This window comes from Peromyscus eremicus, chromosome 7 (genome assembly GCF_949786415.1).
Source record: "Peromyscus eremicus chromosome 7, PerEre_H2_v1, whole genome shotgun sequence".
In the NCBI taxonomy this organism is placed as follows: Eukaryota; Metazoa; Chordata; class Mammalia; order Rodentia; family Cricetidae; genus Peromyscus; species Peromyscus eremicus.
In genome coordinates this window covers 60,007,387-60,022,097 of record NC_081422.1, presented here as the reverse complement: position 1 = coordinate 60,022,097, position 14,711 = coordinate 60,007,387, and the positions used below count along the sequence as shown (strand labels likewise).

Sequence of the window (14,711 nt, the reverse complement as noted above, 5' to 3'; positions counted from 1 at the left end):
TAAACACTAATTCCTCTGAACCTGTGCTGAGGGTTACTTCCCAAAGGTCCAGGCCGTCTCCTGACACTTACTGAAAGCTGAGCTTCCTCTTGGAAGAACCACTCAGCAATGTCCCAATAACCCTGTAAGCTCCCCACCCCCAACAACCACTTTCTGCTCTTAAAGCCGAGGACGCCCTTTGCGCTCTCTTTGGCCCTGACAGCATCTTGCTATGTAGCCCAGGCTGGCCTTGAACTTGTACTCCTCCTGCCCCAGCCCTCTGACTGCTGTGATTACAAGTGTGCACTATGACAGCAGGCTTGACCATCTTATCTCACCCCCCCCCCCCCATGCTGGGATCCAGTCTAGGCCCTGTGCATGCTGGGAAGCACTGAGCAGGCACCCTGTTTGGAAAAGAGAGCAGCGCTGGACTTAGGTTTCCACTGTGAATTAGCTCATCTGTGTACATCCTTTTTTTAAAAAGGAAGACGGCTGTGGGGACAGATTTTAAGCCAAGCGTGGTGGCGCATGCCTGTCATGCCAGTGCTCAGAGACTGGAACAGGAAGATCTGGGCTACAAAGCGAGTCTTTCCCAACCTCAGAACTGTGACCCCATGTCTTCACAAACTGCATTTATGTATTTACCCTTATGCACAAGTTAGGTGTTACAGCGACATGGCACAATCCCGAGGAAGCGGAGTGTGGGGACACATGCTCACAATCTCAGCACTCTGGAGAAGGCACCGGAAGAACAAGAGTTTGAAGCCCTCCAGGGGAGCATAGGGAGATGACTAAAGAAAATCACACAGAAATTCCTCTAGTTGGCTACAGACACATGAATGCTTAAACAGAACAGAACTGATCATTCAACTGGAGGTCTTGTTTACATGATGGGTACATTTCAGCGGTGACCTATAGATCTTGAATCTATTAGCAAAACTGGGTGAGAACTCCATCTGGGTCTGTTAATAAACAAGTTTCCCCAAACTGTAGAGAAACAATTTAGGATTGCTTCATTCTTGATTGTCACCCAAAAAGTATGGTCACTGAGAGTTGAGACTGGAATGAACATGTAATTCAGTAAGCAAATACTGCAAAAAGAAATTAAGCTGCATTTTGATAAAAAAAAAACCACAATCATAGAATATATTTTACTGAGAAAAATCTTGTTTAAATTTGGAGATTCTGTAACGTTTGAGACTGGGTCTCACTAGATAGCCCAGGCTGGCCTTGAATTCACTTCCTCCAGAGTGCTGGGATTAAAGGCATGCACGACCACACACGGCCTGAAGATACATATTTTAAGGAAGGCAGCAAGGCAGGAAAGGAACCAGTATACATAGAAGAGAGAAATATAAAAGTGTAACTATGAAGATATATTTTGTGGTGTGGTGAGGAAAGCTAAAAATGTTTTTTCTAAGAAAGGCTTTGTTTGGAAAAATAACATTTTTGTCCTAAAGAAGAATGGTTGGATTGCTCTAAATGGTCCAAGAAAGGTAAGGAGACATCAGAGAGCCCAGCAAGTAACAAAGTTTGGGAAGGATAACTAAAACAAACAACAAAACCCGGGAGCGATGACGTCGGACAGAGTGTGGCCAGGCAGCCACCTCCCCGACAATGCCTGTGGAGGTCACTGGGTCCTGGACACCTCACGACATCAGGCTTGCTTAACTATAGAACAACAATCTTCCCTACAGAAAGACTTCCTTCCAAGGAATAACTCACCTCTGTCTGCAATGCATCGACTGTACCGGGAGATGAACAGAGACAGTGATTGACAAGGCGGGCGGGACGGGAACGGGACACCAGCTCCAGCCAAGTAGCCCCCTAGTGGCTGCCTTAATAGAGTACATCTCCAAAGGAGGCATTCCCCTATTAAGCTTTAGCAAGGGAGTGAAGGGATTCCCAAACAAGAGACTCAACGGGACTGAAGAGCTACAACAAAGCTCCAAAGATCCATCTATTCCAGTCCCTAGAGAGGATACATCAGTGCTGACCATGAGGTGGCCACAACACGTGGGAAAGGCGAGCGTGGCTTCTTTCGTTTTCTTTTCTTTTTAAAAGATCTATTATGTATACAGTGTTCTGCCTAAATATATGCTTGCAGGTCAGAAGAGGGCACCAGATCTCATTACAGATGGTTGTGAGCCACCATGTGGTTGCTGGGAACTGAACTCAGGACCTCTAGAAGAGCAGTCAGTGTTCTTAACCACTGAGCCATCTCTCCAGCCCCTTTCGTTTTCATACAGGGTCTCACCATGTACGTACAAGCCCAGGCTGTTCTCAAACTTGTGATCATCTTGCCTCAGCATGCACCATATCATGTGGCATGAGCGTGATATTAAGAACAGAATGGGATATGGCTCAGTTGGTAGAGTGCTTGCCTATCATGCAAATGCCTTGGGTTCAATCCCTAGGACTGCGTAAACTCGTATGGTGGTCCACACGTATAATCCCAGCACTTGGGAGAATCAAGACCTCTAGGTCACCTCCAGAGAGTTGGAAGCCAGCCTAGAAAACACGAGAACCTGTCATAAGGGAGTGCTGGGGAGATAGCTCAAAGGTAAAGTGCTTGCCCTGCAGACATGAGGCCTGGGGTTCAGATCCCTGGTGCCTGAGCCAGTGCTCAGAGCACAGGGGAGGTAAAGGCACGGGATCCCCAAAGCAAGCTGGCTAGCTAGACTAGCTACTCAGAAGGTCCTGGAGTTCCAGTGGGAGACTCTGCCTCTGAGAGATGGAGAGGATAAGACTTTTTAGCCAGGCATGGTGGCATGTACCTTTAATACCAGCCCTTGGGAGGGTGCAGCTGGCAGATGCCGAGTTTAGTGAGATCCGTCTTAATAAAGTACAATTTTAATATTTATACAAATACGATCCTACCAGACTTCATATAATGTCAGCACTCAAAAACAACAAAAACCGCCTTCAACTGAGTCTCAAGGTCTAAGGGAAACAGAACTGTCCCGAATCTTCACCCTAGTGCCTTTCACTCTGCTGACAACTACTCTTGGAGAGAAGAGCTATTTGCATTAAAGTGGCAGGACCTGCCCAGCAGAGCCTTGCCAACAGAGAAGCCACTGAAGGTTACAAACTGCCACGTGCTAAGCCACAGACAAGCACACGACTCACCTACTTACAATCCGCTTTGTTCTACAGCAGTGGTTCTCAACCTTCCTAATGCTGCAACCCTTTAATACAGTTCCTCATGGTGTGCTGACCCCCCAACCAGAAAATTATTGTTGCTACTTCATAACTGTGGATTTGCTACTGTTATGAATTGTAAATATCTGATATGGTACCCTTGTGGGGTTGTGACCCACAGGTTGAGAACCACTGTCCTAGAGGCAAGGAAATATTTGCCAGTATATAAACAAGTCCAGACAGCACTTGACTGGATCTGGGGTAAATGGCCGTTTTCTTCCCTTGCAGAACTTGGAATGCCAATTATGGGTTTAATGTAAAACCACGGTAGGAGGCTTTTGTTTTGTTGTTTGAGACAGGCTCTTGCCATGTAGCTCCAATTAACCTCTGACAATTTCTCCTGCAGTTTTCTCGGTGTTAGGATGTCAGGTTCATACCACCACATCTTGATTCTACCATGTCATTTTAAGTGACATTAGAGTCTAGAAAGGATGAAGCCCCGAGGGTGGGGTGGTAGTTCAGTGGCTGAGCGCTCGCCTGAAATGCACCAAACCCTTGGGACAACCTTTGAGCATGTTCCCTACCACATCCTGTCCTCAGGAATGGGAAACTACCCAGCTAGACTACTGGCCAGTCCCAGTGTGAGATGAGAGTTACCTCTGCAGTGAATTATACCTCTCTGCTCCCAAATGGTGTCTCTAATGCCACCACCACCCCAAGTATAACTGCCTATAGATTATTGAACTAGTATATGCAGCCGTCTGGGCCGCTCTGATCAGGCCTATCCTACTACTGGGATGGGCACATGGTAAAAGCATTACGGGGAACCCGGAGACAAGAGCAATGGCTCAGGAGGCAAAAGCATCATATAGGGTGCTAGGCTTAGCCAAGGGAAAGCAGGTTGCTAAATACCTTGCAGTTACTAGTGGCTGCTCACAGTATCCCTAGGTGACCATAATCTACTGTTACAGCCACCAGAAGGGATAATCTAGTAAGTGGAAAGCTGGCCCATAAAGCTGTGGAGTTGGTGATAGCTCAGTTCTAACTGGACCTCTGGTTCCTCAAATTGATTTCTCTCAATATAAACTTTCATATACCAATAAAGAAAAGAAAGGCCTGAAGAACAGGACTTTGCTGTGTGTGTGGTACATGCCAGAGGACACAGCTGTCTTCTATCACTCTTGGCCTTACTCCCTTGAGCCAGGGTCCCACTGAAGCTGGAGCTCACTTTTTTAGGCTACGCTGTCTGGCTAGCAATCCTGACTCTACCCCTGCCCCACTCAGCACTGGGTTATAGGCAGGTGTGGATGTGTTCTGCTTATACATGGGTGCTGGGGACCTTAACTCAGGTCCCTATGCCTGCTGCACAGCACTCTTACCAAGCCCTAGGATTTCACTTTTGACCTGTAGTCCTGGATGGAAATGCTGTGCTCTGGAGGTCACTCAGCTCTAGGAAGCCCTTGCAGAGACTGTGACAAAACATCCCACTGCACAACAGTCTCCCGATGGGTATGAAGATGTACACAGGACTCTCTTTCTACAGGACAGTTTAACATGCCACCCTAAAACTTCCTGGCGTATACCAAGTTTGGTGGTAATACCTGTAATCCCAGCGCTAGGAGAGCAGAGGCAGAAGACTCTGAAACCAGTCTGGGCTACAAAAACTCCAACACCAGGTGTGGAGATACACACCTTTTAATCCTAGTTAAAGGAAGCAGAGGCAAGCAGACTTCTATGAGTTTGGGGCTACAAAGTGAGTCCCCCTATCTCAAAACCCCCAAAGCAACAAAACTAGTGTGTGTTAAAAATCTGAAGAAGGAAAAATTAGACCTCTGTGCTCCAGCAAAGAGTGGCAAGTTAGTGTCCCTCCAATGCTCCAAGACCTTTGTGAGTTTTGTAGATATATATTTTCTAGGTGGGTAAAGGCCTATTGGACTTGCATTATCAAAGAACTCTTAAAGAAATATCCTGGAATCTGGCTTCCTTAAAGACAGTGCCAGGGGTTGGGGCATTGCTTGGCAGTTAACAGCACCCATTGCTTGATTCCCATCACCCATTCTGGGCAACTCAGAAGTGCCTGTAACTCCAGGGGATCTAATGCCCTCTTCTGGACTCCATGGGTACCCACACTCACATGCGTGCACACTTTTTAAAAATAAAATCTTAAAAGAACAATGGACCTTCTTGGGCTCCAGAAGTCACCCAACCAGTATCTAGAATACTACCTATTACTTGGAAATTACACTCTTCTACGAGGCCCTGGGCAATGAAAAAGACCAGTAAGAAAACCGTTGTAAAATCTGTCAGGAAACCAACTTGGAACAAATGGTACCTGGGGTGGCTCAGTGGGTAAAATCATTTGTTGTGTAACCTGAGTTCTGTTCCTAGAACCCATGAAAAAGTCACACATGGTGGCAAGCACCAACTCCTACTGTGAGATGGGAAGCAGAGCCAGGAGGAGGACCCAAAAGCTTGCTGGGCCAGCCAGCCTGGCAGAAAGAGAGACACCCTGCCTCAACAAGGTAGGAGAGAACAGACTCCTGAAAGACGCCCTTTAGCCTCCCAAAGCACTCTGTGGCCTATGTGTGCCTCTATTCACACATCATATACAGTAATAAATGTAAAACTCTACTATAGGGCAGGCTACTTGAGATCTCTCCCTCTGTAGGAGAAAATGTTGACTTGGTCAAGGACCAGGGGAGACTGGGTAAGAAAAACATTGGGGTAATATTAACCTTTATCCAAGTTTGCCTCTAGCAGGTCTGTATAAACCAGGACCATGCCATCCATTTCTGCCTGGTGACCAGGTCCTACAAACCTCCCAGGAACACGAAGCAGACCATGAGCATGCAGCAAAGTGAACCAGCCCAATTAAAGTACTTCTGAGAAACCCATCTGTCAAAGGGTCTAGACCTAGCTTGGACTGTGGATCCATCACCAGGACAGTCAGATTCCTGAACTGTCACTCAGCAGAGGCTTGGTGACACACACTGGTAACACCTGTCCTTTCCCTCGAGGCCAGCAAACCCCTAGCATTCTGACACAACCTCCTATGTTTGGCTAGGAACACCAGCCTTGGGGAAGATGGCTGAGTCCTACAAGACTTCTGCTCAGTATTTCTCTTTAGTGTGGGATTTACTAGATACATTTACTAAGGAAGACATATGAACAAATGGAGACGATCTCTTCTGAGGCCTTACCCAGAAACTCTACAGGAAGGCTCTTACACTGTGGAACAGTGAATGGGAATGGTGCAAATCCATCTCTGTCCTGGGCTTATTCCTAGGAGGAATGGTGGGTGCCCTTAGAACAAGGGAGGCAAACCTGACTTCACCTTTAACCTGGCCTGCAGTTAAAGCCCCAAGCCAGAATGACCCTTAGTAAATGAGGCCGAGAGTTGGTTTTGCTGGGATGGTTACAGCAGAAGTTCACCTAACAGGGCAGACTTCTACCTCCAAATTACGCAATTCTGTTTTGAAATCACCTCTCTTTTCTCATTAAGTAACCCCTGGAGTCAGTGCCCTGTCCCACAAGGCTGTGGACTGGAATCTAACACAGTAGGAAGAATAAGTGCACCGCTGGTATCCTTGGCTGGAAAGGCCCAGGCCTCCTTGAGGACACAGCTCTTTCTCAGCATTTAAACCAGCACTGCTAATCAACACATCACCAAGTTTCCACAATAAAAGCTTAAAATGTGTTCTAACACATAATAAAACAAAAATCTCTGCTAAGGTGATCGTTCAGGACCCTAGCCTTCAGATCTTCTGGGTCTTGCTGACTTACCAAATAAATCCTTTCCTCACAACTTGTCCTTAATTCATTGGGTCTTTTTCTAGTGGAAAGTAAATGGACTTGTGTTCAAAGTAGAGACTTCCTGGCAATAAGTACACACTGGCCTTACGATACCATATAATTTATCAAGTAAAATGTTAAAACCGGGCTGGGGAGATGACTCCATGGAATAAGTGTCTGTCATGAATGCGGCGAGGATCTGAGTTCAGATCCCTGGAACCCGCACAAAGCCAGAAGCAGTAGCACCAGCCTGAAATCCTACAGCAAGAAGGGAGACTCCCCAGAGGCTCATGGGACCAGCTACCGTGGCACACACAGCAGGGAATGTCGGGACTCACACCCAAGGTGTCCTGGTTGCCACGGTGCACCATGGCTTACACTCACACTCGCAAAGGTTAAAAATAAAATGTTAAAATCAATGAAAGGATCGTTGAGAGGAACCTGGTAACTCACAGGTAGCCCCTAAAGTAATTCTACTATGTAAACTCTAAAGCAATTCTGAAGAATGGGACATGAAGTGTCATGATCACACCACCATGAACTAAGTGTTCTTCACCTTTGTGTGGACGATCACCCCAGGGCAATAGCCCAGAAAGAAAGGAGAGCAAACTGAGATTTACAGTAGAAAAATGGGAAAATCCACACGAAACTGTCAACTTAGAGTCAATTTACCTTCCGATCTTACGAGGTAAGTGGGACAGAACTGCGTCTGCTACTGTAGGCCCTCAGAGAGACAGTGAAAGCATGTGACTACATGCTGAACCCAAACTGAGTAAAGAGAAGAGCTGAGGGTGGCGTTCACAACGTTCTGTTCTTGTCCATCTTCTGTTGCCACTGACTCAAACTCCCCACAGCCGACACTGAAAAACTTCCGTTCTTACCTGTTTGCAGTCCACGTTTGGTTGAAGATGGACGTGTCACTGAAGGCATTGCAGAGGATGAGGGAGTGGACTCTCGGAGACTTGTGAGTGTACTCAGCAAATTTCTGTGCCAAAAAGCCTCCCAAAGATGCCCCAAACAGATGGACCTAATTATAAACACACATAAGGCAGATCCTAAAACACCGAGTTGCTTCAATTTTTGTGAATCACAGAATACGCCATCACTACCTAGCAGGCTGAAACAGCTGCAGCAGTTAGAAATTTAACAGACATTTAAATAAATTTATATACCCCATCAAGAAAACAATGTACAAGGTTAAAACATGACTCAGCAGTTAAGAGTGTTTGCTGCAGAGTTCGGATCCTAACAGCCATGTGACAAGCCAGTGTTCTACACATACCTGTAGCCCCAGTCTCTCTGCCTCCCAGGAATAGGTGGAGAGTGACAGGACACCTAACATCCTCTGCTGACCTCTGCAAGTACTTGTATCTGTGCATACACTAATACACGTAAGTCTCAAACAAACAAAAACCCCGGAAACAACAAACTGGATATGGTTGTAGGGAGCGGAGGTGAGGGAATGTGTACCACCAACACCAGCACAGCATGTCAAGGACCCATGGGAATGGCAAAGTCTTCCCTTGGACCAAATGTAAGTGTTGATAAACAATTGACCTTCAGCTGTGTGCAGACACTATCGACCACAGCTTCCTCCTCCTGGGTAACTACAATCTTAAACTGCTCCCCTCTACCGCCTCCTCGTTCAGGGGTATACAACCAACTGAGTTTTTCTGGTGCATCTCCATCAGAGCTCATGGCCCACCCGATCCCAGCTTTTCTGTACATGTGTCTGTCCTATCTCCATTCCCTCATCACTCCAGTCAAGTTTCTAGGATCCAGTCTCATGGGTGGCAGAGTGTGGTGGCTCATGTCTCTAATCCTCCCAGCACTGGAAGGCAGAAGACCTGGAGTTCAAAATCATGCTTGGCTATATAGTGAGCTTGAGGCCAGCCTGGGCTACATGAGACTGTCTCAAACAAAACAAAACAATGATCTAATGTCCTTTCTAGGCAGGGTTTCTATTGTGACAAAACACCATGACCAAAAAGCAAGTTGGGGAGGAAAGGGTTTATTTGGCTTACACTTCTACATTGCTGTTCATCATTGAGGAAGTCAGGACAGGAACTGAAACAGGGCATGGACCTGGAGGCAGGAGTTGGCATAGAGGCCATGGAGGAGTGCTGCTTACTGGCTTGCTTAGCCTGCTTGCTTATAGAAGGTAGGAACACTAACCCTGGGTGGGCCCACCCACAATGGACTGGTCCCTTTCCATCAATCACTAATTGAGAAAATGCCTTACAGCTGGATCTCACAGAGGCATTTCCTCACCTGAGGCTCCTTCCTCTCTGATGACTCTAGCTTGTGTCAAGTTGGCACACAAAACCAGTCAATACGTGCCCTGAAACCAAACCCTTGTTGAGGATATAATTCTGATAAAATCTCAGATTTTACAGCATTGTGGATCTTCAGATTAGGGACACTCAACAGAGTGTATGCGACTACTCCAAAATTTGAGACACCATCTCAAGCATTTCACATGGAGATACTCAACCTGTGCTGACCCATGCTACATTGGAAAGAACCTTAGACACATTATGCTAAGCAGAAAAAGCTAGTTACAAAGGGCCACATCTCATATAATTATACTTAGGTAAAATGTCCAGAGCAAATAAGGTCATAGAGGTTGCAGAGCTAGGAGGAAAGATGGGGTATGACTGAAACTTTTCTACTTGCATTTTTTAAAAAAATGTGTGTGTGTGTAGACGCGGGCACACGTGTGCCATGGCATGCTTGTGGAGGTCAGAGAATGCAGGAGGCACAGAGGCCCTTGTGCTCATGGATAAGCACTAGGGAAACCAGGAATGTTAAATAAGAAGGTTTGTCTCTTCAAAGGGAGAGATGTATAACATGTTTCCCGCCCAGAAGGCTGGGAGGTGGTTAACAGCCTGGTGACCTTTGTGATATCTGTATGACAGAGACCACACCAGATCCTCCCCAGACCCTTATGATGTCACATGTAATCAATCCATAGAACCCATCTTTATGGAAGATGTCAAACGTACTTTCTGAAAGTTTTTGATGTACTCGTGCCTTAAGCTTTATTGTGCACACAGGACGAGTTAATTATTACCAGCAAACTTTTTTTCAAATGGTGCTGTGCTTAAATATGCCTAAATTAAACTACCTGGTGTCAGGCTCTACAATCGACACTGAGTTGTACTGACCCTAACTGCTTTTTTTTTTTTTTTTTTTTAAATCTCACTTGGACTGTTATTCTGCTAACCTTGGTAGTCACGGAGACCCCCACAACTGGCACCCAATGTGTAACCGGCACCATGACAAGCTACAGTTCTCTATGTGGCCCCTGGGCTGGCTTGGTGGCAAGTGCCTTTACCATCTCATTGGCCCAATTTTACCATCTCATTGGCCCAATAAATTTCCTTTATGGGGTGGAAAAAAGGCTCCCAAGTTGATAGTATTGACAGCTACAAATATATTTTGGAATTTTAAATATGTGACTGTCTACTTTAAAAATGGTACACTGTGTGATATGTGAATCATACCACAATAAAGCTATTATTAAAAAATAAAAGACAACCTTAGCCTTTATAAGATGCACAGTACAATCACATGTTATTAGTTTAGGGTACTCACTTTATCCAACTGTAAGTGGTCTAAAAGTTTTCTGAATCCATCACAGAACTCAAGATGGTCCCAATAAACTGGATACTGCAACTGAAATAGAAATTTTATGTTAAAAACTTAAAATGCAACTCATTATTTAAATAGTTCAGGAATCACATAACATTTCCATTGCCCAACCTTTGCTTCATTTTCAAAGTGTGTGAAAATAACATCATTTAATTTTTTTTATATTTTTAGACTTATCTTTGTGTTTGTGTTTGTGTCTGAAACACATATGCATGTGGGTGCCAATGGAGACCAGAAGAGGCTGTCAGATCTCCTGGGGCTGCTGTTATGGATGGCTGTGAGCTGCCATGTTGGTTCCAAGAACTGAACCCGAGTCCTCTGGAAGAGCAGCCAGTGCTCTTAACCACCGAGCCATCACTTCAGCTCACACACAACAAGTTCAATACACATCAACTTCCTTTTCAAATAGTCTGAGGGTCAAGAGCAACTACTCCAGAATTCCTCAGGTAAAGAAACCCAATTCCATTCCGAATTGAGAACATGAGGTTCAAAGAGCCAGGAGAACTGGGAATAAATTGTTTCTCAAGACCCTCCCTCCATTTAGTAGCATTTCTTTAAGGAATTATTCAATAAAATGGTCCTTTGCAATTGTCTTAGTTTTTTTTGAATTCCTGTACTTTCACTATGACAAAAAAAAAAAGTATGACACCTGACCCTAAAAAGCCTGTCTACTAATATTGGGATGACGAGGACAAAAGTATAAACAAACTCATTTCTAGGGACTGAGACTTGTTCCCTAAGAATTTCTGTGTGTGTGTGTGTGTGTGTGTGTGTGTGTGTGTGTGTGTATGTGTGTATCACTGAGCTCTGTCTCCAGTCTCCTCATTTAAAAAATACACAAAACTCACCAACAGTCTTGTTGTTTTAAGCCCTAAGATTTATATTGCCATTTAAAAAAACAATGGGATAGATACTGCTGTGTAAATTACAGGATAATTTTGAATTTATTATTATTAAAATTCTCTTTGTGGATAAGGCTTCTAGACTAGAATGTAGACAACACCCTAAAAGAAAAGGGGATGTATTTATAAAGGCTTTAATTTGAAAGTCTTACATTAAGCTAAGGTCATGACTCAGTGGTAGATCATATGTTCAGGATACACAGGCTCTGAGTTTAACTTCCAAGACCAAATAAACCAAACCAAAACCCAATTCCACATATAGGTAATAAAGCTGTACACAATTTAATTACCGCCCGCCCCCCCCCCCACACACACACAATTAAGTCTTGGTAAAGCTGAATAAATCTGAAAAACTATATTAACATCCTACAGGGCTGGAGAGATGGCTCGGTGGTTAAGAGCAATTGCTGTTCTTTCAGAGGACCCACATTGGGTTTCCAACATCCACATTGGGCAGTTCACAACTGATAAGTCCAATTGCAGGAACTCAACTCCTCCAGCATATACACGTGCACAGACACAGATGCACAGACAGAGACAAAGAGAGAGACAGGCGGCAGACACACACACACACACACACAGAGTCTCTCACTCAAAATAAAACAAATCTTAAAAAAATAAATAGTATGTTAGCAGCAAATTTACATTAGCACTTCAGAAGACAGACAATTCAAACACAGGCTGCATATGGGATCAGGCAGCAAAGTATGGTGAACGGCAGAATCTACAATATGTGAATACTAACACCACTTCACGGCTGTCAACGAGAAATCTGTTTAAATTCAAAAGCAGGCTGGGGACGTGGCGCAGTGAGTGAAGTGGGCGGGCACAAGCATGAAGCCCTGAGTTTGGATTCTCAGCACCAATATGAAAACTGGTGTGGTGGTGTATGTCTGTAACCCCAGGGTTGGTTAGAGGCAGATTCCCAAAATTCGCTGGCCAGCTAGTCTGGCCGAATCCTGAGTTCCAGGTTCAGTGAGAGACTCTCTCTTACAATACAAGGTGGAGAGGCCAGCAAGACGGCGCAGCTGGTAAAGCTGCTTGCCTTAGGCAGCAAGAGCTTTGTCCACTGAGCTTTCCTGCCAACCTGCTAACTATCAAATCTTGACAGTTCTGAAGGTACTTCTGGCCTTTCTGCATTCACCCTATGGCTACAGAAATGGGGACAGGGACTGGAGAGACGGTTCAGCAGGGACAGGAGCCACAAGCCTGAAGACTGGAGTTTGACTCCTGGGATCCACGTGGTGGAAAGAGAGAAGTAATTCTTACAAGTTGTCCTCTGACCTACACACACACACACACACACACACACACACTAAATAAACAAGCAAACAAATGTAATTTTAAAAAGAACCCTGCAGGGTGTGCTGCCTCACACCTTTGGTTCCCAGCACTGAGGAAACAGAGGCAGGTGGATCTCTGTGAGTTTGCGGCCAACCTGGTCTACATAGCAAGTTCCAGGACAGCCAGGGCTACAGAGAGAGAACTTGTCTTACTCTTCACCCCCTCCTCCACCCCAAACCAAACCCAAACAGAAAAGAACCTCAAAGGCAAAGAAAATCAGACAGAACTAAGGCCTCGGAGACTGGCCAGTGTGAGGCAGGAAGCCATGTCAGTAGCTGTTTTCTAGAGGACAGATTCCTGAGGGCAGCTCAGGCTCCACCCATGGCTGTGGAGGGCTAGGGTGCTCACGTTCCTGGTGTGTGTGTGTGTGTGTGCTGTGTGTGAAGGATGACTGAACACCCAGGACACATGACGATTACCCTCAGACTTGCCATCTGTGGAATGGCGGAAGAAATGAGAGTTGAAGCCAGAAGAAAGGCCTGGAGGCAGATGGGACCCAGTTTCCTTCCGTGATAGTTAACACGGACTGTCAGCTCTGGGGGACCTAACTCACCCTGCAGACCAGCCTCTGGGCATGGTGGTGAGGGATTATCTAGACTCACTGAGGAGGGCAAACCACCCTGGATGTGTGTGGCACCATTTCCTGGACTGGGGTCAAAGCCTGAACATATAAAGGAAAGAGCAAGCTGGGCACCCACGTTCTCTCTGCCGCTAACTGCAGATGCAACACAAGCACCTGCCCCAAGCCCTGCAGCCTTCACACCCCACCATGATGACCCGCGCCCTTGACTGTGAGCCAGAACAAACCCTTCCCTCCTTACACTGTTCTGTCAGGAGTTCTGTCCCCGCAACACAGGGGTAACTAACACTCTTCCTGCAGACAGAGAAGACCCCTCTCTCCCCCTAGGCGGTGACAAGAGCAGCGCTCCACAGGCAGCTGGGGAGCAAACAGTGCAGGTCCCAGAAACCACCGCGGCTACACAACCTCACCAACCTGTGCTGCGGCACAGGCATCACAACCCTGTCACAAGCAACAGAACCTTCCCCCCACACACTCTTATTCTAGAGGAAAAAATTCAGAAGGAATGGAGGGAAACAAGATCAAGCCCTGACTCTGTTAAGAAATAACACTCGGAAACAAAAAGCCTTTTCGACAACGACACCTTGAGGAGACTTTAAAAGGGGAAAGAAGGGCACACAGCTTAGTGGTACGGAGCTCTCAGCCAAGGGTTGGATGCATCACAAGAAAAACGAAGAGCTGCATGACTGAAAAATGAAACAGGAAAATACGATCTTCCTTCGGATGAAAAGCTCCCGTTAGTAAAGTCAGTGAGAAGCAGAAGGACAAAGTCTGGGTTTCAGTGCTGAAGCAGGCATACTTACAGCGATCACCCGGTAACCCCATCCAGTCAGAGCCAAGATCTGCTGGAAAAAGACGTCTGCAGTCCCGCTGACGGGAGGGAGGAAGATGAGCGGGCACCTGATGCTTCTGGGGCCGGCGTCATAGAGCGACCAGATCTTACTGTCATCGTCGTCCACGATTATCTGGGGGAAAGTTGAAACTCTGCTGACCCGGAGTTTGAAGGCACGGGTTTATAACAGTCACTAGCAATTCTAACACAGCTACTGCGTTTCTTCCAGGATAACGTGGGGATCACTGACTAGCAACCCACAATAAACTGCTCTGGTTTCATTTTCTTTCTTCAGTGTGCTTTATAAACTTCCAAAGAGCCATCTTTTCTGTTTTAAATTGACCTGCCCACCCAGAGTAACAGGAAGTCTATTTGGTTTACCATTAAACAGTAAACTCTACTTCATGGTGTTTTATGTCTTCCCTGTGAGTGCATGTGTGTGTGTGTGTGTGTGTGTGTGTGTGTGTGTGTGTGTGTGTACATACGT

General features: G+C 45.9%; 1 protein-coding gene across 2 annotated transcripts in view; it reads right to left on the bottom strand.

Annotated features, from left to right (window-relative positions):
- Spg21 (SPG21 abhydrolase domain containing, maspardin) overlaps window positions 1–14,711 on the bottom strand; it is a 30,132-nt gene that overhangs the window by 8,586 nt on the left and 6,835 nt on the right. For both annotated transcript variants that reach the window (XM_059266984.1, XM_059266985.1), the window contains exons 3-5: window positions 14,196–14,357; window positions 10,510–10,590; window positions 7,794–7,939 (exon numbers count right to left, since the gene is read on the bottom strand). In XM_059266984.1, coding sequence (XP_059122967.1) covers window positions 7,794–7,939; window positions 10,510–10,590; window positions 14,196–14,357 — 389 coding nt within the window. The remainder of the gene's footprint in view (window positions 1–7,793; window positions 7,940–10,509; window positions 10,591–14,195; window positions 14,358–14,711) is intronic.